The sequence below is a fragment of the Syngnathoides biaculeatus genome, chromosome 5 (assembly GCF_019802595.1).
Source record: "Syngnathoides biaculeatus isolate LvHL_M chromosome 5, ASM1980259v1, whole genome shotgun sequence".
Classification (NCBI taxonomy): Eukaryota; Metazoa; Chordata; class Actinopteri; order Syngnathiformes; family Syngnathidae; genus Syngnathoides; species Syngnathoides biaculeatus.
This window is the reverse complement of record NC_084644.1, coordinates 5,340,676-5,364,138: the sequence shown is the minus strand read 5'-3', so window position 1 is coordinate 5,364,138 and position 23,463 is coordinate 5,340,676. Positions and strand designations below refer to the sequence as shown.

Here is a 23,463-nt window from a genome sequence, read left to right as displayed (position 1 = left end):
TGGGTTCACTCGACTGATGCGCCATTCACGCTAACGCTTTTGGAGTTACACAAATGTTCGTACGACTGTTAAAAGTGACGCATGATGGCTAAAAAGACTTTGGAAAGTTATCAGTGCTCATTAGATGTTGTTTCAAGAAACCGTTACGACAAGAAGTGCGCTTTGATCGACAATATCGACCCACACGCCTTGGAGAAACACAAATGGAGCACACAAATGTGGGCGTCGGTAACTTATCCAGACGTGGTCAACTATCTCCTCTTCTCGACAAGTGTTTATACCGTGGAACAAGGAAAGAATTATAAAGGTCTGGAGGCCTACAAGCAATTCATCAATGGCTGGGTTCGTCACGGGGCGGCATCCATTGTAAGCAACCTGTGTCTCCACACTGCTAAGGTTAGCGTACCGCACAATGCAATTTAAATATGTACCGCGTGATTATAGTCAACGTTGTGTTAAATTATGTTGATTATACCAACGAAAGGTGTAGATTACTATTTACGTTTTTGTTACCGAGAGAGAGAGAGAGAGAGAGAGAGAGAGAGAGAGAGAAGTTCAACCGGGATGAGTCCCAAGTGGAGCCCGCACCTTTTTCTCCACTTCCACGGCTAACCTCACGAAACAGCTAGCGGTGCGGTAACTCGTTTTTGCAAACTTATTATAATAAAACAGAAAATACAGATTTTGGAGACATGCATTGCATTCCCACACGTGTATTGTGCTCGGCTGCTAGATCGGCTCTGCTAATGCGAGACAGCCACGGTTGTAGCCGTTTGGTTGCTAACTGCTCCGTTTTCTCCCACTGGTTCTTGATCACAGCTGGCAGTCGAAACAAAGACGCTTTACAACGCCCGTTTTAGCAACCGATAGCATAGCAGTGCACCCCCATTCATACGCCTTTCTGAAATGTTTCCTGGTTAGTTACATGTGTTTACGCGAATTCACCCAACCAAGATGGCGCCCGCGTTCTAAATCGGAAGGTGTGTGGCGTCAGTCGAAAACAGTCTATTCACGCTATGGTTGATTTCACTTAGTTTTTTGCTTTCAGTATTGCGTGGAAAATAAAATGTAACTCTAAAGCACAACGGGAACTTTTATTGTTGTTAAATACCGATGATACGGTATGCTAGCAATAAAGCCGCGAAAAGTGGGTGCAGCTCCAGCAGATCACATGAAACCCTCGTTCAAATTCGGCTAACATTTTTGACACTCTGATAGTTATTTTGAGTCAATTTTACACCACAACAAACAACAACGATCCTTCATGCCACGTTTGCCAAAATGCTTCAAGAGTATAACTCAACGCAGAACCCTCAGAAAAGAAATCCCAAATGTTTCCAAATCATGAAACAAAGTGTACATTTTCCTCAAACGACAGCAGTCGGCGAAAACGCTTTTTCATCCTTCTTTTTCTTTCCCACCGGACAAGAAGATACAATCGCGGCGTGAAGTTCACACTACATGTAGGCAAATATCGCGAGACGAAAGCAGGAGAACAAAGTAAAGAGGAGGATTCAAGTCAGTCAAAGGGGTTTGGCACCGCAACAGGAATAATAAGTCCAATGAAATAAAATAAAATCATCCGCGTGGCCGACACAAGACGACAAGATACAAGACTCGTGGAAAATCTCTTGGCCGGTCTGTCAAGACTTTTTGTCTTCTCATTGTCAGAGAATAAGGCAGTTTATGGTGTGCTGGGTAATATACAAGGACAGTGAACTGCTGTTGTGTTTTGCTCTTGGAGGGAAAAGAAAACGTCCACGTGTGGAGATAAAACGCCGTCGGCGCTCGAGAACCGCATCCACCCTCTTTGCCGTTGAATCAAACGATGAACCGCGGCCAAGGTGACCCCACTTCACAATAAAACGGGTCAATTTTGTAGCTCATAGTCATGTTTTGCTTTTTTTTTTTTTTAAATCTTTTGTCTTTTTTTAGGGGGTTGTACATAAAGCCTTGGCACAACAGAGCTTAAGTACACAGGCGAAAGCACAAAAATATTGAAAAAGATAAAACATCACCACAAGAAGGCAAATCACAGCTGTACATTAAAGGTTAAAATTCGGAACTGTATCGTTTTTCATTCGTGTTCAAATTCCGTACTTTCAAGAGCACAGGTCCAAGCAGTGACGTACAGGAGCCTCCGGGAGACCTTAAACCAAGCAAGTGGGATACTTGTGCTGCGTTTAGTTGCTATCTCCCCTCAAAGCACTCCAAGTACTCCAGGATGAGGTCGTAGCAGAACCGATACTGGTCCTAGGAACAGATACAAAGCATTTCTCGATTTCACGATAGGGAGAAACGCCGTACTGCATTTTGATAAACTCACCAGGGATTCCACCATGTTGGGTTTGCAGTTCCGTAGCGTTTTGACTGCATAAAAGATGTCCACCATGTTTTGGTACTGGATCATCTCCAGGAGAATGTTGCAAGCGCAGAGGGTCCCGCTGCGACCGCCACCGTTACTGCCGACGACAAGGGTGAAGCGTCAACAATGTTTCCAGAAGACAAAGCAGCCGAACAGGACCTCCTTGACACCGATTCGGTGGCTGGTTTTATCTCACGTGCACAAAAAAATAGTGCAGTTGAAATTGCACAAAACACGCCGCACATCGGTGCAGATGACAGAGGCTAACAAGCAATTATTAAGGAGAACCAGGGTCCCCCCCTCGGCTCAATGGAGACCCGCATAGATCAGTTAAATGTTACATTCAAGGAAGAAAAAAAAAAATATGATTCTTCTATGATTCATCAAAAATGACATGGACATTCATAATTATGCAATGTCCAAATCAAACGCTCTTTACGGGTTGTTTAGGTCTCCCCCAGGCCCGCTCATTTTCTCCTGTATAGAACTGGTGCACGTGACGTCTCCGTTTTCACGCCGCCATATTGCAGGTCAAAAAGAGCTGCTCGACAGTGTGGGCGACGTTGAACCGGAGCAGAATATTCACAATGCCCGAGACTTGTTGTGCTGTTGGTTGTTATTACAACATACGAGACAGATATTCAAAGAGATCATTTATGGAATACCAGAAAAGACCGGAAAAGATTGATGGATTTTGGCAATTAAACGTGATGGATGGTGCCCAACCAAATACACACACACACACGACTGTGTAGCGATCACTTCACTTCAGGTCAGAATTATTCTTCTCAATCTCAAATGACCAAAAAGTATTTACAATGCTAAGTCAGCTCATTTGAGAACAATGTGTTTAAAAAAACAAAACAAAAAAAAGTCTCCAACGTACACGGAAGCGTGTTGCGGCCACACGTTAAACTTCGGTAAACCTATTCCCGACAATGTTTTTTTTTTTTTTTTTTTTTGTTACGCATTGTTCTCAAATAAGTCTAATGTGTATTCAAAAAAAGAAAAGAAACCGTCGGTCACAGTAATGTTTACGTAAGTTAACGTGTCGTGTACGGAGGAGCCGTCGCCGTCCTCTCCCCCCCCCCAATCATAGTTAATAAATGCAAGTGTGTAAAACCCGGGTCATTTATTTCAATATTGCTATTTGTATTGAAAAAATTTGAGTAGCTCCATCACTATGTGGGATTTATTCTTGATTGAGGACAGATCCAGCAACAAAGTATTTGTATGCGTCCAGACTTTTTCTACGCTTTCAAACTCTTCCGTGTAAATCTCGACGACTTCCTCACCAGATACACGTGTAGATCGAGTTGTCCAAGATAAGCGGAAGCGGGTTAACGGTCCACTTTCTTGTCAGCGAAAACATCGACTTCAGGATTAAATCCGGGTCCTCTATGCCAAGTGTCTCTCATTTTTCCACATACCTTCGTTTATTTTCACCTTCCAAATGTTTAACGGTATCGGACAAAACTCTGGACGTGCTGTAAGACATATTTTCGTGGCGTCTCCCACCGACTTAGCATTAAAAAAATGCTTTGGTAGACTGTCACTATGGCCAGTCACATGACTTCGGTGACGTAGGTGCAGGAGGTCTATCGGAAACGCAAAGTTGTAGCTCACAAGATTAATGGAGTGCCAGACACAAGAGATAAAGGGCCGATATGAACGTCAAGGTGTAAATAGTGAATCCGATAACCCTCATCAGAAAGTTCGACTTAGCCGCGCAAAGTCTGGACGCGCTCATGGAAAAATGGGAAATCGAGAAGTAGCGCAACACTGCAGGCTGTTATTTCCTCAAAGCGATTGCTCCGAAACATCGAGACGATATCGAGAAAGTACCGAAGGACAATCCACTCGAGCCAATAAAAAGCAATTGAAAGCTAATCAATTCTCGTCAGCGGCGCGTCAGCCCGGAATCTGCCGCGGTGAGAAGCGGCACGTTTTTTATGAGGTCGTAATTGATTTGATCGCCGTAATGTCTTCGCCGGTTGTCGCGGGTAATACTGCGTGACGCGCTAGAAGGCGGGGGAAGAACGCGTGGCGCCCCCGGCAACGCCCGGAACGACTCATTCGTATTCCTCCGGCGACAACTGAGCCCGGGAGGCTCACGGCAGACGTTGCGACCCGAAATGACGACACCGGCGGCGGCGATACCCGGATTGGAGCGCGTGCGACGGCGGCCGATCACTCACAGGCAGTGGACCACGGTGCGCCCTTCCCCGCACTCCCTTTGCCACTTGTGCACTTGGGCCAGCAGGTTGAGGAAAGCCTTCTTGGAGTCGGGCACGTCCCGATACGGGGACCAGCGCAGGAACTGGAACTGACACACCACCAGCTGGCCCTCTTGCAGCTGAAGACGACAAAGAGATCGTGTACGGCACATGCGGCAATGCGGGGCTCGACGTTCTTTGCGCCGAATGCAGGTGGAGTCCAGAAAACGCGGGAAGAACGGCTTTATTTTGATCGTGAAAAAGTGCAGTCAAACAATCCCTCGACTGGTTGATGGATAGATTCCGTTCGGGAAAAACGTGTCTGCCAAATTGGGAAACACACAAAGTAAGCCTCGCGTTTGCGATCTAGAACTCAATGGACCTTTCCGACCTGTCAATCACTCGTGAAATAGTAGCCAATCAGATCGCCGCATTGTCTTAACCCCTGGCTCGACGCGCCCCTCTCGCCGTATTGTCCCACAAGCAATGCTAGTTGTCAGTAGTGTGCGCTTGGAAAAGTTAATGTTACGAAGAAAATGGGAAATTCTGATCAAAGATATGCTGCTGGGTTACAAGGGGCCCCGCTTGATGAAACACACTTGACGAAGTGTCTACGATGGATTAAGCCTCGCGGAAGTCCGCACGTACAGCTAAATGTGAAAAATATCGACACACACACAAGGCTGTATGTGTCAATTTCAATGAGAAATTTAAAAACACGTTTTTATATTCTTTAACACAAAATACGACAAGCACGGAAGCTGCTGGAAACACGTGGTGTGCAAAACTACTAATAAAACTCTCCATGGCAACACGACTGTAACTTTCACCCAATGAAAAACGTTTCTCTGCTTGCATCGAGCCTTGGCGCCGTCACGCCCCCGAGAGCCACGACCCCACCACGATTGGTAGGTTCGTCACAGTAAAAGTGCAATTCGTATAAAACTTTAGGCCCGCACCAACATTTAACTTTCATAGTAAGGTGGGGACCACAAAATATCATCTAGGGGGGCCGCAATTGTTCCGCAGGCTGCCGGTTTGAGACCCCTGCTGTAAATCAAGATACGGTCATTTTTTTATCACTTCACTGCAGTTGCGGTATCCACAAAAATGTGCATGCAATTGTCAAATTATGGAGCCAGACAACAAAAACTACAATGAAAAGTTGCCATCAAAATAGTTTTTTCCACCCTCAGTCGTTCATTTTGTTCTGAAGATGGGCAAAGAACCATCAAGACCAGCGCTTTCCCTTTTCTTTGTCTTAAGTAGGGTCCAGAAATGAAGAATGTAACAAAAAAAAAAAATAAAAAAATTGTTGTTGTTAAATCAAACGGTGCTGATTGAGATCTTTCTTATATAAGAAAAATCAATTGTATTTCGACTTTTCAGAATCGAAAACCGTTGGCTTCACAGTTCTGAGGTCCCGGTTTCAATCCCGGACCCGCCTGTCTGGAGTTTGCATGTACTCCCCCGCCCCGCCGGTCAAAAATGGAAATGTTCGAAATCCAAAGCGCATTTTCCCATCACAATTAATGGAAAATGAAATAATGCGTTCCAAGCCTAAAATATTGTTTTTTTTAAAGCATTTTTTAAAAATCTTTGCCATGAGAATAAACTGCATAGTTGAAATACATATGCAGTTTAAATACTTTATATAATTAAATCATTTTAAAATATATTTTTAAGCATAAAAGGTGGCACGGTGGCGCAGCTCGTAAACCGTTGGCCTCACAGTTCTGAGGTCCCGGGTTCAATCCCAGACCCGCCTGTGTAGAGTCTGCATGCTCTCCTTGTGCCTGCGTGTGTTTTCCTCCGGTTTCCTCCCACATCCCAAAAACATGCATCATTTAATCGGAACACTCTAAATTGCCCCTAGGTGTGATTGTGAATGCGGCCTGCGATTGGCTGGCGACCAGTTCAGCGTGTACCCCGCCTCCTGCTTGTTGACAACCGGGAGAGGCTCCAGCACTCCCCGCGACCCTCGTGAGGATAAGCACCTAAGAAAATGAATGGATGAATTGCCCATAGACTGCGATATTGTCGTTATCAACGTACAACATTGCGCCGCCGGTCACTCGGCAATTCCAAGCCCTTAAAATAAAATGATTTCTCCTTTTAGCTCTCCTGTATTTCCAGCTGCTTCAGTATTTTTACAAAATTATTCTTATTTTTTTTTTTGCAACAGTCATTTACTCGTCGAATTTGAGCATCCCCCAGGCCACCCGCCGGCATTCTCGCCTGCGCTCGGTCAGCACAGCGCCTCCCGAGATATATGGGGGTCTGCAAGCCCCGACTGTATGCATGCGCGACGGGGGGGTGGGGTTGGGGGTTGTGGGGGGGTCTCTCCGTGTTCATAACTCGGCCCTCAAGACTCTCACCTCACACTTAAGGCGCAGCTAAGAACGGTAAGTCACGCAAATTGGGCTTCGCGAAGGCCTCAATGACACACGGAGGAATTGCTTTACAGCACCTCACGCTGTGCGCTCCCCCCCCCACCCCCCGTTTTTTTTTTTTTTTTTTTAAGACACGTGCACCCCCGTCCCACCCCCCACTTTCCTCAAAACCGTGCGAACGGAACGAGGTACGCGTAGCGAACCTACAGAGGGTGCCAAATCAAGGGCGGAAGCAGAGAGGAGGTGAGGACGGCAATTAAGGCAGGGAAGTGGCGGGCGCGACGCGCAGCGCCGCTCGCAAGGTGGCGGCCGGGGGACGTCTCGCACGCCGAGGCTCCTTTTCTAATTGCTTGACAGCGAGCGGAATTCACGCGTGTCTTTATGCAGATTTCAGAGCGTAGAACCATTCCTGCGGCCACACAATCAACATAAGGAAGCGTGTCGAGAAAAAAAAAACGGAGATAATGAGTCCAAATTTGGCTTCGGTGGGAGAAGCCCCACTGACATCTCTATATACATCCATCCATTTTCTTCGCCGCTTATCCTCACGAGGGTCGCCAGGAGTGCCGTCGGCTCTCAACGGGCAGGAGGCGGGGTACACCCTGAACTGGTCGCCAGCCAATCGCAGGGCACATCGAGACAAAACAGCCGCACTCGCAATCACACCTCGGGGCAATTTAGAGTGTCCAATTAAAGTTGCGTGTTTTTTGGGATGTGGGAGGAAACCGGAGTACCCGGAAATAAACCCACGCAGGCACGGGGAGAACATGCAAACTCAACACAGGCGGAGCCGGGATTTGAATCCCGGTCCTCAGCGCTGTGAGGCAGTCACTCATTGTGGCACCGATATTAATCATCCATCCATCCATCCATCCATCCATTTTCTTCGCCGCTTATCCTCACAGGGGTTGCAGGAGTGCCGGAGCCTATCGCAGCTGCCAACGGGCAGGAGGCGGGGTACACCCTGAACTGGACGCCAGCCAATCGCAGGCCACATCGAGACAAACAGCCGCACTCACAATCACACCTAGGGACAATTTAGAGTGTCCAATTGCACGTTTTTGGAATACGGGATGAAACCGGAGTGCCCGGAAGAAACCCACACAGGCACGGGGAGAACATCCAAACTCCACACAGGCTTCACAGTTCTGAGGTCCCGGGTTCAATCCCGGACCCCAGAACTGTGAAGCCAACGCTTTACCAGGTGAGCCACCGTGCCGCCCCTATATACATTGTAAAATAGATATTGCAATGAAAAATACAACATGATTCACTTCAATGTCTATCCGAAAAAATAAATATGAGCGGAGAGGGCGTCATCCTTGCGGAAGTCTCGTTCGACATCCAAGTGGCAGCCATATTGCCTGCAACGTCATCAGCGGATGTTACGCCGGGACATTCGCCACTGAAAACACGTCGTGGCAACGGAAGCTCTTTTCGAAGATGAGAACAACTCATAATCGAGTGAAGTGACCGGGGCAATATTACCCTATCGTTTCGAGCCATATTTAGATGATACGCGGATCACTTCTCACTAGCAACAGACTCCCCTGACAGTATGTACGAGCCACCCCGCCGAAGCCGAGGTACATCGACACATTTAGCAGCCCTGACTTTGATCTTTTGCTCCGTTCTGAGAGGATTACGCCCCCCCCACCCACTCCCAGGTTTGTTTTAGCCTCTCTATACACACCTACATGTCATTTGGAATCCACGAAGCTCTCGTCCTTTGCACCCATGCAATCCATTTTTCACAACAAACCGTGTCTTTTGGAAAAGCATGAAGAGTGAATCCATCCTCCCGAGTGTTCGAACGATATCCAGCAATACAACGAGTTACCATTTTGGCTAACACGAAAGAACAAAGAGCTACCTCCCCGCAGGTAAAACTAGTGGAAACAGACGAGCCAGCTGCTGTTAACTTCACTTCCTGCTTCTTCTCGAAAACAAATCCCTCGAGAGGATTTTCATGGTAGGAGTGACAAAATGCCACATGTGTCAAAATCATGTTTTGTGGTGAAAAAACAGATGGGTCCATTCCGGCTGCCTCTTTTGTTTTATTAAAAACATACTTTTCGTGTCAGTGGGGCTTTAAGGACAATGTTTTGTTCTGATTGCTTTCCTTGAACTACATGGAACAGGTACAAATTGACATGATTTGGAATCTTACGGAAGTAAACTTTGCGATACCCCATCAGGAGGACCAAGAGGGACATTTCCATTAGGAACTGATGTGAAAAATTACAAACATTTATTTTTGAAGCAATTCTATTAAGATCATTATCTGCAGTCATTTTAAAGACCCTCAAAAGATCACGTTTAAATTTAATGCATTCTGCAGTTATCTGTTGTAAAAGCAACCTAAAACAAATGCTGGTGTGGTTCACATTAAGAGTCATCATTATGGTAAGAAGCCAGCGTACCCAGAGAAATCCCACATAATTACTGTAATTCCCGGCCCACAGAGCGCACCTGGTTACAAGCCTCACCGAGTACATTTGTAAAGGAAATACCATTTGGTACATGCATACGCCGCAGCTGTGTAAAGGCCGCAAGTGCCCACATTGAAACACGAGATATTTACAAAGAAAGACGGTGCACAGACAATTTAACGCTAGCATGGCACTAACGCTGGCGCCGCACTAAAGTTAGCACTAACCCTAGCGCTGCGATAGTGCTAACGTAAGGCTGGTTAAAATAAAACTTACCGGTAAATATCACTGAGACACGCCATTAACACAGCAGCAACACGCTAGCACAGCGCTAACAGGGCCGGTAAAAGTCACTTCCTCGACACATATATTCCACCGGTCTCATTCTCACCTCTTTAGAGCCCCTCGTTAGAAAAAAATGCACAAATTAACCGCATCACCGCATAAACCGCGGGGTTGAAAGCGTGTGAAAAAAGTCGCGGCTTGTAGGCCAGAAATTGTGGTAATAAAATACTATATTCCCATTTGGAAGTAACTTGCCAAGGCCTGGTGTGTCTATAAATAACCTAATGCAAATATTTGGACAATATTAAAAAAAACGTCGAAAATGAGAGATGGCGAAATTATATGAAGAGGCCGCCGATGCTGTCGAAATCCAGCATCAAGTTATGCATTCAGCCTTTCAGCTAGCACACGCACAAAGTCCTTCTATAGAAATTCAAATCATTCCCTTCAGAATTCAGCTTCTTTTTTTTTTTCTTCCCAGACAATCACGCACCGCTTTGACTTTGAGATGACTCACATGTGGCCCACACCTCATGCATTTATAATAAGCTTGTAATAATAAGCCATCATGCGTGAGTGGCGCAACGCGACAAGTGCGCGCGTTTCTGTGGAAAAGCCCGACGACGCTCGCTCACCCTCGTGACGTTCTTGACCCGAAACAGGCGAGTGATGACGTCGTCGTCGGCGGACATGGAGAGGAATTCCACCTCCATGGGCCCGTACTGCTGTAGACCCGGCTCAGGCCAGTACTGGACGCACGGCTACAGGTGGGAGAAAGAAAACAAGATGAGTTTTCTGAGGAACTTTGTGGAATTCACGTGTCTGCGTGCAGAAAATGTAAACCGTCGCAAGCCAGTTCACTTGTGCAGTGAAGAAAATAAGTATTTGAACACCTTGCGATATTGCAAGTTCTCCCACTTAGAAATCATGGAGGAGTCTGAAATTTTCATCGTAGGTGCACGTCCACTTTGAGAGAGATGATGTAAAAAGAAAAATCCAGAAATCACAATGTATGATTTTTTTTTTTTTTAAATGATTTGTGTGAAACACCTGCAAATTAGTATTTGAACACCTGAGAAAACCAATGTTATGATTTGGTACACTAGCCTTTGTTTGCAATTACAGAGGTCAAACGTTTCCTGTAGTCGTTCACCAGGTTTGCGCACACTGCGGGAGGGATTTTGGCCCACTCCTCCACACAGATCTTCTCTAGATCGGACAGGTTTCTGGGCTGTCGCTGAGAAACACCGAGTTTCAGCTCCCTCCAAAGATTTTCTATTGGGTTTAGGTCTGGAGACTGGCTAGGCCACGCCAGAACCTTGATATGCTTCTTACGGAGCCACTCCTTGGTTTTTCTGGCTGTGTGCTTCGGGTCATTGTCATGTTGAAAGACGCAATCCACGACTCATCTTCAACGCTCTGACTGAGGGAAAGAGGTTGTTCCCCAAAATCTCACAATACTTGGCCTCAGTCATCCGCTCCTTGCTACAGTGCGGTCGTCCTGTCCCATGTGTAGAAAAACACCCTCAAAGCATGATGCCAGCACCCGCATGGTTCACAGTAGGGATGGTGTTCTTGCAATGGAACTCATCATTCGTCTTGCTCCAAACACGGTTACTGGAATTATGACCAAAAAGTTCCCTTTTGGTGTCCTCTGACCACAAAACCTTCTCCCATGACTCCTCTGTGTCATCCAAATGGTCATTGGCAAACCTAAGACGGGCCTTGACATGTGCTGGTTTAAGCAGGGGAACCTTCCGTGCCATGCATGATTTCAAACCAAGGCCTCAACAGTCACCTTGGAAACGGTGGTCCCAGCTCTTTTCAGGTCATTGACCAAGTCCTGTCGTGTAGTCCTGGGCTGATTGCTCACCTTTCTCAGGATCATTGAGACCCCACAAGGTGACATCTTGCACGGGGGCTCGACTCCGATTGAGACTGACCGTCAACTTTAGCTTCTTCCATTTTCTAATGATCGCTCGCAACAGTGGACCTTTTTTCACCGAGCTGCTTGGCAATTTCTCCGTAGCCCTTTCCAGCCGAGTGGAGTTGCACAATTTTGTCTCTGGTGTCTTTGAACAGCTCTTTGTTCCTGGGCATGTTACAAGCTTGAGTCTTAGTGGTTGTATGGGGTGGACAGGTGTCTTTATGCACCTAACGACCTCACACAGGTCCATCTGATTCAGGATATTACCTGGAGTGGAGGTGGACTTTTAAAGGCGGACTAACAGGTCTTTGAGGGTCAGAATTGTAGCTGATAGACAGGTCTTCAAGTACTTATTTGCAGCTGTATCACACAAATAAATCGTTCAAAAATATCAGATATTGTGATTTCTGGATTTTTCTTTTTAGATGATCTCTCTCACAGTGGACATGCACCTACGATGAAAATTTCAGACCCCTCCATGATTTCTAAGCGGGAGAACTTGCAATATAGCAGGGTGTTCAAATACTTATTTTCTTCACAGTCTTTTTGTACATCGTAAAAATGTGATTCCAACTTTGGATCAGAACGCACAGAGACTTCAATGAGGCTTCTGGGGCGCTTGTGTCAGGAAGGATGAATATTTCAGAAACTGCGGAAAACCATTCACGGGGTCTGGAGAAGAAACGTCTTTTGCTCGATACTTGTTTGGGTCCAAGTTTTACGGCGCAGTAGACAATGAGAAGTGCGGGTAGATTGGATGACGTTGGTAAAAAAGGCAACCGTAATTGAGGCTACAAATCACACAAGCTCAGTGAATCGAACCAAATCATGTCAGTTTTTCTATCTGGGCTCAGCTGAAAAACACAGACGCCATTGAACACATCAGTCCTCATGAGAAATGGAGCCTCACCAGACAAATAATATATCTTGCTTCAATTATGTATAGCGGCAGCCCGTCTACATTGGGAAAGTTCCATAAATAACATGCGCATCCACCTGTTGCCAGAAAAAAAAATGCACGCACATGTAGAATCTGTAAATTAAAGAATAAAGTGAGACGTGATCATAATTAATCCGCTATGCATATTTTGTGTGACATTTTTGTTTGGTGGCGTGCCGTGACACTTGTCGACTGTGAAATATGTGCCTTGGCCACAAGGTTGGGAAACACGAGGACCTTTCCAAAGTCCGACCAACTGAAATATCCATAAATCCACGTGGGAATAAAATATCACATTAATAGGAGAACTAAGAGTCCGAGTGCAACCAACAAAACAGTCCTCGTTTTACACTCTAGGGCAGGGGTGCCCAGACATTTTTTTACCCCAAGATCTACTTTTCAAGCAGCCAGCCTCTTGTGAGCTACCGACGACGTGGGGGTGGCGAGGGTAATGATGCTCCCAAACCGTTTTAAGGTTAATGTTGTGTTGCCTCCTATATTTAAAAGACAGAATTAGCTTTTTGCGCACTGTATTGTCTGTGCTTTAATCCTGAATGACACACCATCTCATCCTGCACTTTCTACTTTGGCTTCAGACCAGACCTTTCCCACTCGGAAAAGAGAAAATCTGGTCCAGTTTCACCACTCTTTCTTCGATTATTCGCATACTCCCGACAGTCATTGCATCTTAAAACGACAGCATTTCTTTTTTTTAACTTTCTCTATATTATTATCAAAAGTAAACATAAGCATCATGTCTAGCTCGTTTTTTTTGCTCTACGTTGCCCAGACTGTGTCGCTAACTAAAGCAGCGGTGGTGGACGCTGTCATTATAAAACACATTGATGGGCTGGATAATTACTGTAACATTTGTAATTATGAGTGTACGTCTTTATAAGCGGGGGGAGGGGGGGGGGTGAGGTAAACTAGGAAAAAGAAGAGAGTCGTTGTTAGAGAAAGTTTTTTTTTTTTTTTGTTTAAATCAGACAATTTAAGCTGAGATGTAAAAATGAATAAAAGCAGCCCATTAAAACATGAGCCTTTCAATGAATGAATTCCCTCGCCTCAAGGGAACGTGTCGACCTCCACTTCGGGTGAAACCGAACGGCAAAATGAACAAATAAAAGCGAGTTAGCCTTGGGGGGGAGGGGGGGACGGACACACGACTACTCAAAAGTCCCACTGAGCGTCAAACACTGCTGGGTCCATCCGGAACTTTCAAAGAAACCAAAGTACACAACCGGTGGCCACTTGTAAATGATTCTCATTTTGGATATAAGGCATCATTAACTCACATGAAAATATTTTAAATGTACTTAGAGTTCTTCTTCTTTTCCTTTCGGCTTGTCCCGTTAGGGGACGCCACAGCGTGTCATCTTCAACCATAGTCCTCATGTCCTCCCTCACAACCTCCATCAACCTTTTCTTTGGTCTTCCTCTCGCTCTCTTCCCTGGTAGCTCCATCCTTACCCTCCTCCGACCAATTTCCTCACTCTCTCGCCTCTGGACATGTCCAAACCATGGAAGTCTCCTCTCTCTAACCTCGTCTCCAAAACATCCAACTTTGGTTGTCCCTTCAATGAGCTCATTTCTAATCCTATCCAACTTGCTCACTCCTCGGGAGAACCTCAGCATCTTCATTTTTGCCACCTCCAGGTCTGCTTCCTGTTGTATCTTCAGGGCCATCCGTACGTCATGGCCGGCCTCACCACAGTTTTATAAACTTTGCCCTTCATCCTAGCGGAGACTCTTCTGTCGCAAAATGTACTCATAGTTGAAAAGTAATAAAAAGTACTCCAGAATGTGGATCTTCTTCTTCTTTTTCTTTCGGCTCGTCCCGTTAGGGGTCGCCACAGTGTGTCGTATTTTTCCATTTAAGCCCATCTTGAATATTTCAATACTGGATATTGTTATTATGAGTGATTATTACAGAACATCACAACGCCACAATGCAACTGATATGGACGGGTGGTCGGTTCTGGGGAAAAAAAAAAAAAAAATCTTTGAAATTGCCACAAATGAGACGGACACACGGGATGATATTTACTCATGTTCTCATGTGTGTGAGCAGCAAGACGTCAGCTTTTTTCTGTTTGTGTGCCAGTCACGGACTCATTCTACATGAAAAGATCGGGTTTGCCTAAAAAAAAATATCAGAATCGGGTATCATGAACTGCAGGCGTGGCTGTAGACTTTTTCATGATAAACCCAAACTATAGATTCCCAAAAATGCTGAAACATTTGCCTGGTTCGAAGTGCAGGATTAGAGGGGAGAATTTTCACAGGACAACCCCCGGCTGCTTCGCCACAATGCGCCCCGAGCATCTGACACTTCCCCGACCAAGAACGACATCAACCTGCCTCTTGCCAGATTTATTTTCCTCTTTCTCAACTTGAAAGGGGGCGATGAAGGGGACCCGTTTGGAAGACATCGAGATCGCTGCGCAAGATCCTGGAAGAATGCAAGAAGCCTGGGAAAGTGCTCTAGACTCCCTGGGGGGTGCAAACTCCTCGTTTGCATTTGAAATACATCTTTAGTCACAGGGGTCCTGGAACTTATTTTTGACCCAGCCGGAATGATAACATTCAAAGAAGGTTGGAAGGGTATATTTCTGCCTTTAAAATGTTTAAAGGCAGTCCATTTGGTATCCTGGGATGAGCTGATGCGTTTAAAGCCCGTCTATATTTCACTTGGGTTCCAGGAGCGAAGGAACAACAGGAAGGTGCCGGGAACGCAGCGGGCCGGTGGTTAATAATAGCGGCGGAGAAGAATGAGGTGCGGGGAGCTGTAATGTTCTTTATGAGATTTCCAGCGAGAAGGGCGGCGGCGGAGGACTCGGATCCCTCAAATTAACTCCCCAGCAGCGCTCATAACAGAGTACCGTGATTAAAATTGCCCAAAAAAGGCAACGTCTCTATTTGCAGGCAAGGCAGGACCCAAAAAGCGCTGCACTCCACTGAAAGAAACAAAACAAAAAAAAAAAATCGAAAAAACATTCTCGTACTGAGCTGATAAAAAAGGGAAAAGAGCTCGCAACTCAACACGTTGCAGTTATTGCATATCTATTTTACAGAAGCATGTTTTAAACATAAGAAGGCTTCCGACCGAGATGGACGATTTCTCGCGAGCTGCCGCCGCTTTTTCGGGTGACGCAACGAAAAGGAGCATTTTCAAATTGAACCGAGCCAGGTTCGATTATGCAAAGGTCGTTAAGTGTTTCATTTGTCGACGCAATCTTACGGGAGAAGCGGCAGCAGCCGTCGTCTGATTTTCAAGTGGCGCGCGTTTCATTATCTCTTACATTTTCGCGATATGTCTTTCACCTTTTCCTCATCTCGATCGCGGCTGATATTTCCTTCGTCGCGAAAAAAACAAAAACAAAAAACAATTAAATTCTAACAGGCAGGCGCGGGAGGAGAGAGAAAAAGATGAGAGATTGGAAAAGTGGGGCGCCGACAAAAAAAAAAAAGAAGCCCGAGATGGGGCTGGAGGGCAGCGGAAGCCGATTCTCCCGAGATGGAACTTGAGGAGGGGGAAGGGGGGGGAGGGGGGGAGGAATTGGGGCGGATGTTATCTGGTCGTTCCTTGAGATCAATGTGGTCAGGGATCAAAGCCAGACAAAACGGCATGAAGGAACTAATCCGAGCACAGTAAGACACGGATGGAGAGCGATGGTGGGGGAGAAAGTTCCGGCTGATGTAAAAAAAAAAAAAAAAAGGCTCACTTGGTGAGGTTTGCGTCGAGAGAAAGATGATTCATTTTTCCCTCACCAAGTTCAACAGCAACAAGAAGAAAAACATAAAAAAAAAAAAATGTATGCAGTGGACAAATCTTTGAACGCACCCAGGCGGAGTTGGACTGATTCAGTTGGTTGAGCATGACCACCGCCGTGCAGCCGTAGTCGAAGACCAGCCTCCAGAAGTCGGCGGTGGTCCCGGGCAGAGGGTGCGGGGTCACGATGAACGCGGCCTGCTGGTGGAAGCTGTCGGCCAGAGCGGCGTTGATGTAGTTGTTGCTCTCGCCCTCGGTCGTGACCAGGAAGGCCAGCGCCCGGTCCGGCGGCAGCACGTCCATGCTGCGGTTCTTTTCCCGGTTGCGGGGCAGCAGGGCGATGCTGCACTCCTCCACGTCCAGGTGCGGGGTCACGGAGTTTAGCGTCTGCAAATGGAGTGCGGAGGGATTCAAACGCGGGCAACCTTCCATTTATTGCATTTTGCCGTTGACAAATTCGCCTTTTTGCCTTTTTTTTTTTTTTACAGAACCTATCATCAGCATTTTTCTTAAACACCCATTTCATTGTTTTTGCACATTTTCTGTAATGCTCTGAGGTGCCACAAGATGGCAACAGAGACAATGCTAAATAGGAAAGTGGTAATTGTTCCAAGGAAGATGGTTGAAACGATACATTGATTGAGCCTGCATTGTTAGTACAACAAAGAAATTTCACCACGTGCGCATCTCCACATGCCCTATTAGTACGTTTTTCATAATTAATGAATTTTTTTGAAGTATGAAATGAGATAATTTTGGATCATGAATATAGGTATGTTTAAGATTTATACGACTAATATAAGTCATTCTAAATATTTTTATGGGGGGGGCCTCAATTCCGAATTATTTCATTGTTCACATTCCCCCCGCAACTAGTAGATGGCATTAGATTACAAGTACAGTGAATACCCGGTTCTCGAACGTCCGAGACTTCAAACAAATCGGAGTTCGAATGAAAATTTTGAGATTTTTTTATTTTTATTTTTTTGCTTCTGATTTTGATCGAAAATCCAGGACTCGAACGCCCCCGGAAAAAGCCGTAAATAACATAACACGGGTACCTTGACCAGATGACCCACGGCACGTTTTGTTAATGTGGATAACGCAGACTCTGTACGCAGACGTGTCCCTGTAGCTACATTTACCTATTGAGGACTATTAACGCCCAATCATGGCTCCACAAAAGTAACACTAGATAAATTCTTTGGGAAAAGAAAAGAACTTTAAACTTTACTTTAAAAGGACTTTTTTTTTTTTTTTTACACTTGGAACGTATTATTTCTTTCTCCATTAATTGTAATGGGAAATGTCGATTTGGATTTCGAACAAATCACTTCTCGACCCGAACGGATTGCGGTCGAGAACCGAGGTTGTACTATACAGAAATGCAGTGTAAATAAATCCACTCCCAAGTGCGAAAAAAAAAAGGCGAGATGGTAGCGCGGCAAAAACTAAAAAAAAAGAATGCGCTAGCATTAAACTCTCTGTGTAACGAGGCTTATAACCAGGTGCATACTAACGCTAGCGCCACACCAATGCTAGTGCTGCGCTAGTGTTAAACTCTGTGTACTGAGGCTTACAACCTGGTGTGCTAATGCTAGCACCGCACTAATGCTAGCGCTGCATCCAAAGACAATTCCTGAGAAAAAAAACAGGCGGGATTGTAGCGCGGCAAAAACTAAAAAATAATGCGCTAGCATTAAACTCTTCCCGTGTACCGAGGCATATAACCAAGTGCACGCTAACGCTACACCAATGCTAGTGCCGCGCTAGTGTTAAACTCTCTGTGTACTGAGGCTTATAACCAGGTGTGCTAATGCTAGTGCCGTGCTAATACTTGCGCTGCATCCAAGGACAATTCCTGAGAAAAAAAAGAGGTGGGATTGTAGCGGGGCAAAAACTAAAAAATAATGCGCTAGCATTTAACTCTTTCTGTGTACCGAGGCTTATAACCAGGTGCACGCAAACGCTACACCAATGCTAGTGCCGCGCTAGTGTTAAACTCTCTGTACTGAGGCTTATAACCAGGTGGGCTAATACTAGCGCTGCATCCAAAGAGAATTCCTGAGAAAAAAAAAGAGCGGGATTGTAGCGCGGCAAAAACTAAAAAAAATAATGCGCTAGCATTAAACTCTTGCTGTTTACCGAGGCTTATAACAAGGTGCACGCTAACGCTACACCAATGCTAGTGCCGCGCTAGTGTTAAACTCTCTGTACTGAGGCTTATAACCAGGTGGGCTAATGCTAGCGCTGCATCCAAAGAGAATTCCTGAGAAAAAAAAAAGAGGCGGGATTGTAGCGCGGCAAAAACTAAAAAAAATAATGCGCTAGCATTAAACTCTTGCTGTGTACCGAGGCTTATAACCAGGTGCACGCTAACGCTACACCAATGCTAGTGCCGCGCTAGTGTTAAACTCTCTGTACTGACTGGCTTATAACCAGGTGGGCTAATGCTAGCGCTGCATCCAAAGAGAATTCCTGAGAAAAAAAAAGAGGCGGGATTGTAGCGCGGCAAAAACTAAAAAAAAAAATGCGCTAGCATTAAACTCTTGCTGTGTACCGAGGCTTATAACCAGGTGTACGCTAACGCTACACCAATGCTAGTGCCGCGCTAGTGTTAAACTCTCTGTACTGAGGCTTATAACCAGGTGGGCTAATGCTAGCGCTGCATCCAAAGAGAATTCCTGAGAAAAAAAAAAGAGGCGGGATTGTAGCGCGGTAAAAACTAAAAAAAATAATGCGCTAGCATTAAACTCTTTCTGTGTACCGAGGCTTATAAGCAGGTGCACGCTAACGCTACACCAATGCTAGTGCCGCGCTAGTGTTAAACTCTCTGTACTGAGGCTTATAACCAGGTGGGCTAATGCTAGCGCTGCATCCAAAGAGAATTCCTGAGAAAAAAAAAGGCGGGATTGTAGCGCGGCAAAAACTAAAAAAAAATAATGCGCTAGCATTAAACTCTTGCTGTGTACCGAGCCTTATAACCAGGTGCACGCTAACGCTACACCAATGCTAGTGCCGCGCTAGTGTTAAACTCTCTGTACTGAGGCTTATAACCAGGTGGGCTAATGCTAGCGCTGCATCCAAAGAGAATTCCTGAGAAAAAAAAAGACGCGGGATTGTAGCGCGGCAAAAACTAAAAAAAATAATGCGCTAGCATTAAACTCTTGCTGTGTACCGAGGCTTATAACCAGGTGCACGCTAACGCTATACCAATGCTAGTGCCGCGCTAGTGTTATAACTCTCTGTACTGAGGCTTATAACCAGGTGGGCTAATACTAGCTAGCGCTGCATCCAAAGAGAATTCCTGAGAAAAAAAAAAGACGCGGGATTGTAGCGCGGCAAAAACTAAAAAAAATAATGCGCCAGCATTAAACTCTTGCTGTGTACCGAGGCTTATAACCAGGTGCACGCTAACGCTACACCAATGCTAGTGCCGCGCTAGTGTTAAACTCTCTGTACTGAGGCTTATAACCAGGTGGGCTAATGCTAGCGCTGCATCCAAAGAGAATTCCTGAGAAAAAAAAAGAGGCGGGATTGTAGCGCGGCAAAAACTAAAAAAATAATGCGCTAGCATTAAACTCTTGCTGTGTACCGAGGCTTATAACCAGGTGCACGCTAACGCTACAACCAATGCTAGTGCCGCGCTAGTGTTAAACTCTCTGTACTGAGGCTTATAACCAGGTGGGCTAATGCTAGCGCTGCATCCAAAGAGAATTCCTGAGAAAAAAAAAGAGGCGGGATTGTAGCGCGGCAAAAACTAAAAAAAATAATGCGCTAGCATTAAACTCTTGCTGTGTACCGAGCCTTATAACCAGTGCACGTAACGCTAACGCTACACCAATGCTAGTGCCGCGCTAGTGTTAAACTCTCTGTACTGAGGCTTATAACCAGGTGGGCTAATGCTAGCGCTGCATCCAAAGAGAATTCCTGAGAAAAAAAAAAGAGGCGGGATTGTAGCGCGGCAAAAACTAAAAAAAAATAATGCGCTAGCATTAAACTCTTGCTGTGTACCGAGGCTTATAACCAGGTGCATACTAACGCTAGCGCCACACCAACGCTAGCGCCGCATCACCGCATAAACGGCAGGGTTGAAAGCGTGTGAAATAAAAAAGTCGCAGCTCGCAGGCCGGAAATGACGGCAACTAATTCCCGCTTTTCCACGTCAACAACAAAATCCGGCACACATGCGGCACAAAGCAAACGTGCTTATTTTATTGGGCGGCGGGGAGGCCTTTGAACAACAGTCACGGTCGGATAAGACGGCGGCACCGACGGAAGGCGTGTTTGTAATTATCGTGTCACGCCGGGCGCATGTGTTCCTAATCCGCAACATACATGTTTCATAATTCCCGTGTGGAAACGAGGACAAAACCGCATCAAATTAGAGGAAGTTCACAAGCTTCCACCGGTTTTCACTTTGAAATGCCAAAGCGGGATTCAATGCGGTCGGCGGTCTACACGAGCGCCGCGGCAGGAAGAGGCAAGCGTCGCGTGCGAGAACACAGCTGGTTCTCTTCGCTCCTTATCAACATCTAATAAGATGTGCAGTGACCGTGTTGTCGCCGACCGGGAGATTTGAACGCCGTCACACAGCCGAGCGGCGGAATCGTCATCCTGTGGAATAAACACACCCACACACGCACGTCTGTGGAAGCGCACACGCGGCGCAGACAACAAAAGGAGCTCATTCGACGACTTCCTGCTTTCCGCGCAAATTTCAAAATAAAAAATCTTAATAAAGCCGAGCAGCCGCAGTCACGAACTAGCGACGTTTTAACTGAACAACTACATTAGTTTATGCTTGCAGCGCAATGTGGAGCCAAAAACAACCGGCAGTCAAAGTTCACATGCTTGTTATTGCTGACACCGAGGAAGAATAATTTTTTTTTTTTTTTTTTTTGTATTTTTGGGCTGATTTTTGTAGATTGGCAGAAATATGAAAAACAATGTGGAAAGGTGCGACTGAGCTGTGGGAAAAAAAAAAAACATTCAAATTCATTTTACCGGGTTGTGCATTGCCGCAAGACGGGGAAATCTGTCCTCATTGTTACGTAACTTCGCAATGAAAACACGTCGGCATGTGCAGAGTTACCATATTTACAGAAGTGTCAAATTCTGCGTTGTTATAAATTAGGATTGATAAGACTTAGAGGAAATCAATACGGGACAACCTCACTGGCACTTTTCGACCCAAATTATTCAGTCAGAGTCGGTAGACACATTTTCCGCCATGTTTGCCGTACGTCGTCCACGTTAATGAGTACACAAATATTATTTTGGTATACAACCCGTAACAACTTTTTACACGTGAAGTTACCAAATTAATAATGTGATGCATAACATTGAGTTTCCACTATATACTAAGCCTTTGTCATATTATTTTATTATTTTTTTAACAGTGCAGTAATCCCTCGTATTTCGCTGTTATTTGGTACCAGACCCACCCACGAAAAGTGAAAAACCGCAAAGTGGGGGTAAATGGTGTGGTGTTGTGTTGTGTTGTTTTATCTATCTATCTATCTATCTATCTATCTATCTATCTATCTATCTATCTATCTATCTATCTATCTATCTATCTATCTATCTATCTATCTATCTATCTATCTATCTATCTATCTATCTATCCATCCTTGTCCCGGCCTCACAGTTCTGAGGACCCGGGTTCAATCCCGGATCCACCTGTGTGGAGTTTGCATGTTCTTCCCGTGCCTGCGTGGGTTTTCACCAAGCACTCCGGTTTTCTCCCACATCCCAAAAACATGCGACATTCATTGGACACTCTAAATTGCCCATAGGTGTGATTGTGGGTGTGGCTGTTTGTCTTGATGTGCCCTGCGATTGGCTGGCAACCAGTTCGGGGTGTTGCCCCGCCTCCTGCCCGATGACAGCCGGGATAGGCTCCAGCACTCCCCGCCACCCTCGTGAGGCTAAGCGGCAAAGAAAATGGATGAATCGATTCATTTTTGTTTCATTAGTCCATGTCGTCTTGCTAGGGATGCCGCATTATACCCTGTCAATGCGCCTTCCTTTTGAGGTGGGGGGTGTCCAGAAAGCCGTCGATGCACTGAATCCGCAAAAGGTGATCCGCGAAGTAGAGAGGGATTATTTCAGTACTTGAATGACAGGACAGACTGGTTCGAATCAAGTGGTACTTAACTCATTCCGCTTCCGAACTCATATCGCTTTGTTCGTGATTACAATTTTGACTTCAAATCATTTTTCTTTTCATGGGAACAGTTTGGCTGGAGAAGATTTGATTTGTATTTTAATTATTTATTCTGGGGAAAAATCGTTCTAAAATGTGAACCAGTGTCCCTCTCCCCCCAGTTGGGTGAAAATTCCAGAGCAATCCTGACCTGAAATTCCTCACGGAGCTGCGAGGAGTTACTCTGGGAGTCCACTCTCAGCAACTCCCTGTAGGCAACCGAGAACTCGTTCACCAGGATGGCCGTCTCGCCGCACAAGCAGGCCTCCAGAATGGCATCGTGGATGAATATGTACTGCTCCTGTCAGCAACCAGAGGACAACTTCAGAAACGCGCGTGTGTACTTCAAAAAGGTCTTCCTCAAAAAATATACGAGTGTGACAAATCAACTGCTTATTATAGGACAGTCAACACCACCCACAAAATGAATAAACCGCAATTTTCGGCCCATAAGCCGCCACTTTTCTCCACACGCTTTCAACCCTGAGGTTTATGCGGTGATGCGGCTAATTTGTGCATTTTTTTTTTCTAACGGCCGCAAGGGGGCACTCGACAGGAAAAGGTAAGAGTGAGACCGTTGGAATATATGTCCCGAGGAAGAGACTTTTACCACTTCGGCCCTGTTAGTTGCCGTGCCGCTAGCATTAGCACGGCTGCACCGTCTTTCTTTGGAAATATCTCGTGTTTCAACGTAGACACTTGCGGCTTTCACACAGCTGCAGCTTTTGTATGTACCAAATGGTATTTCCTTGACTGGGCGAGGCTTATAAGCAGGTGCGCTCTGTAGGCCGGGAATTACGGTACTCAATACAACATTGGTTGAAACGCAGTGACCTGCGTTGTTCTCAGTTAATTATCGCGTAACAAAGGTGTAGTAGAATAAACACGTCTTCAAGGAAACAAACATTTGGGGACGGCAAGGTTT

At 45.7% G+C, this 23,463-nt stretch overlaps 1 protein-coding gene across 2 annotated transcripts in view; it reads right to left on the bottom strand.

Moving 5' to 3' along the window:
* Positions 1 to 519: 519 nt before the first annotated feature.
* Positions 520 to 23,463, bottom strand: part of ptprub (protein tyrosine phosphatase receptor type Ub) — a 237,349-nt gene continuing 214,405 nt past the window's right edge. For both annotated transcript variants that reach the window (XM_061819017.1, XM_061819018.1), the window contains 6 exons: positions 22,690 to 22,839; positions 16,403 to 16,717; positions 10,327 to 10,452; positions 4,564 to 4,721; positions 2,327 to 2,462; positions 520 to 2,253 (listed from right to left, as the gene is read on the bottom strand). In XM_061819017.1, the coding sequence (XP_061675001.1) occupies positions 2,191 to 2,253; positions 2,327 to 2,462; positions 4,564 to 4,721; positions 10,327 to 10,452; positions 16,403 to 16,717; positions 22,690 to 22,839 (948 nt within the window). In that variant the 3' untranslated portion in view covers positions 520 to 2,190. The remainder of the gene's footprint in view (positions 2,254 to 2,326; positions 2,463 to 4,563; positions 4,722 to 10,326; positions 10,453 to 16,402; positions 16,718 to 22,689; positions 22,840 to 23,463) is intronic.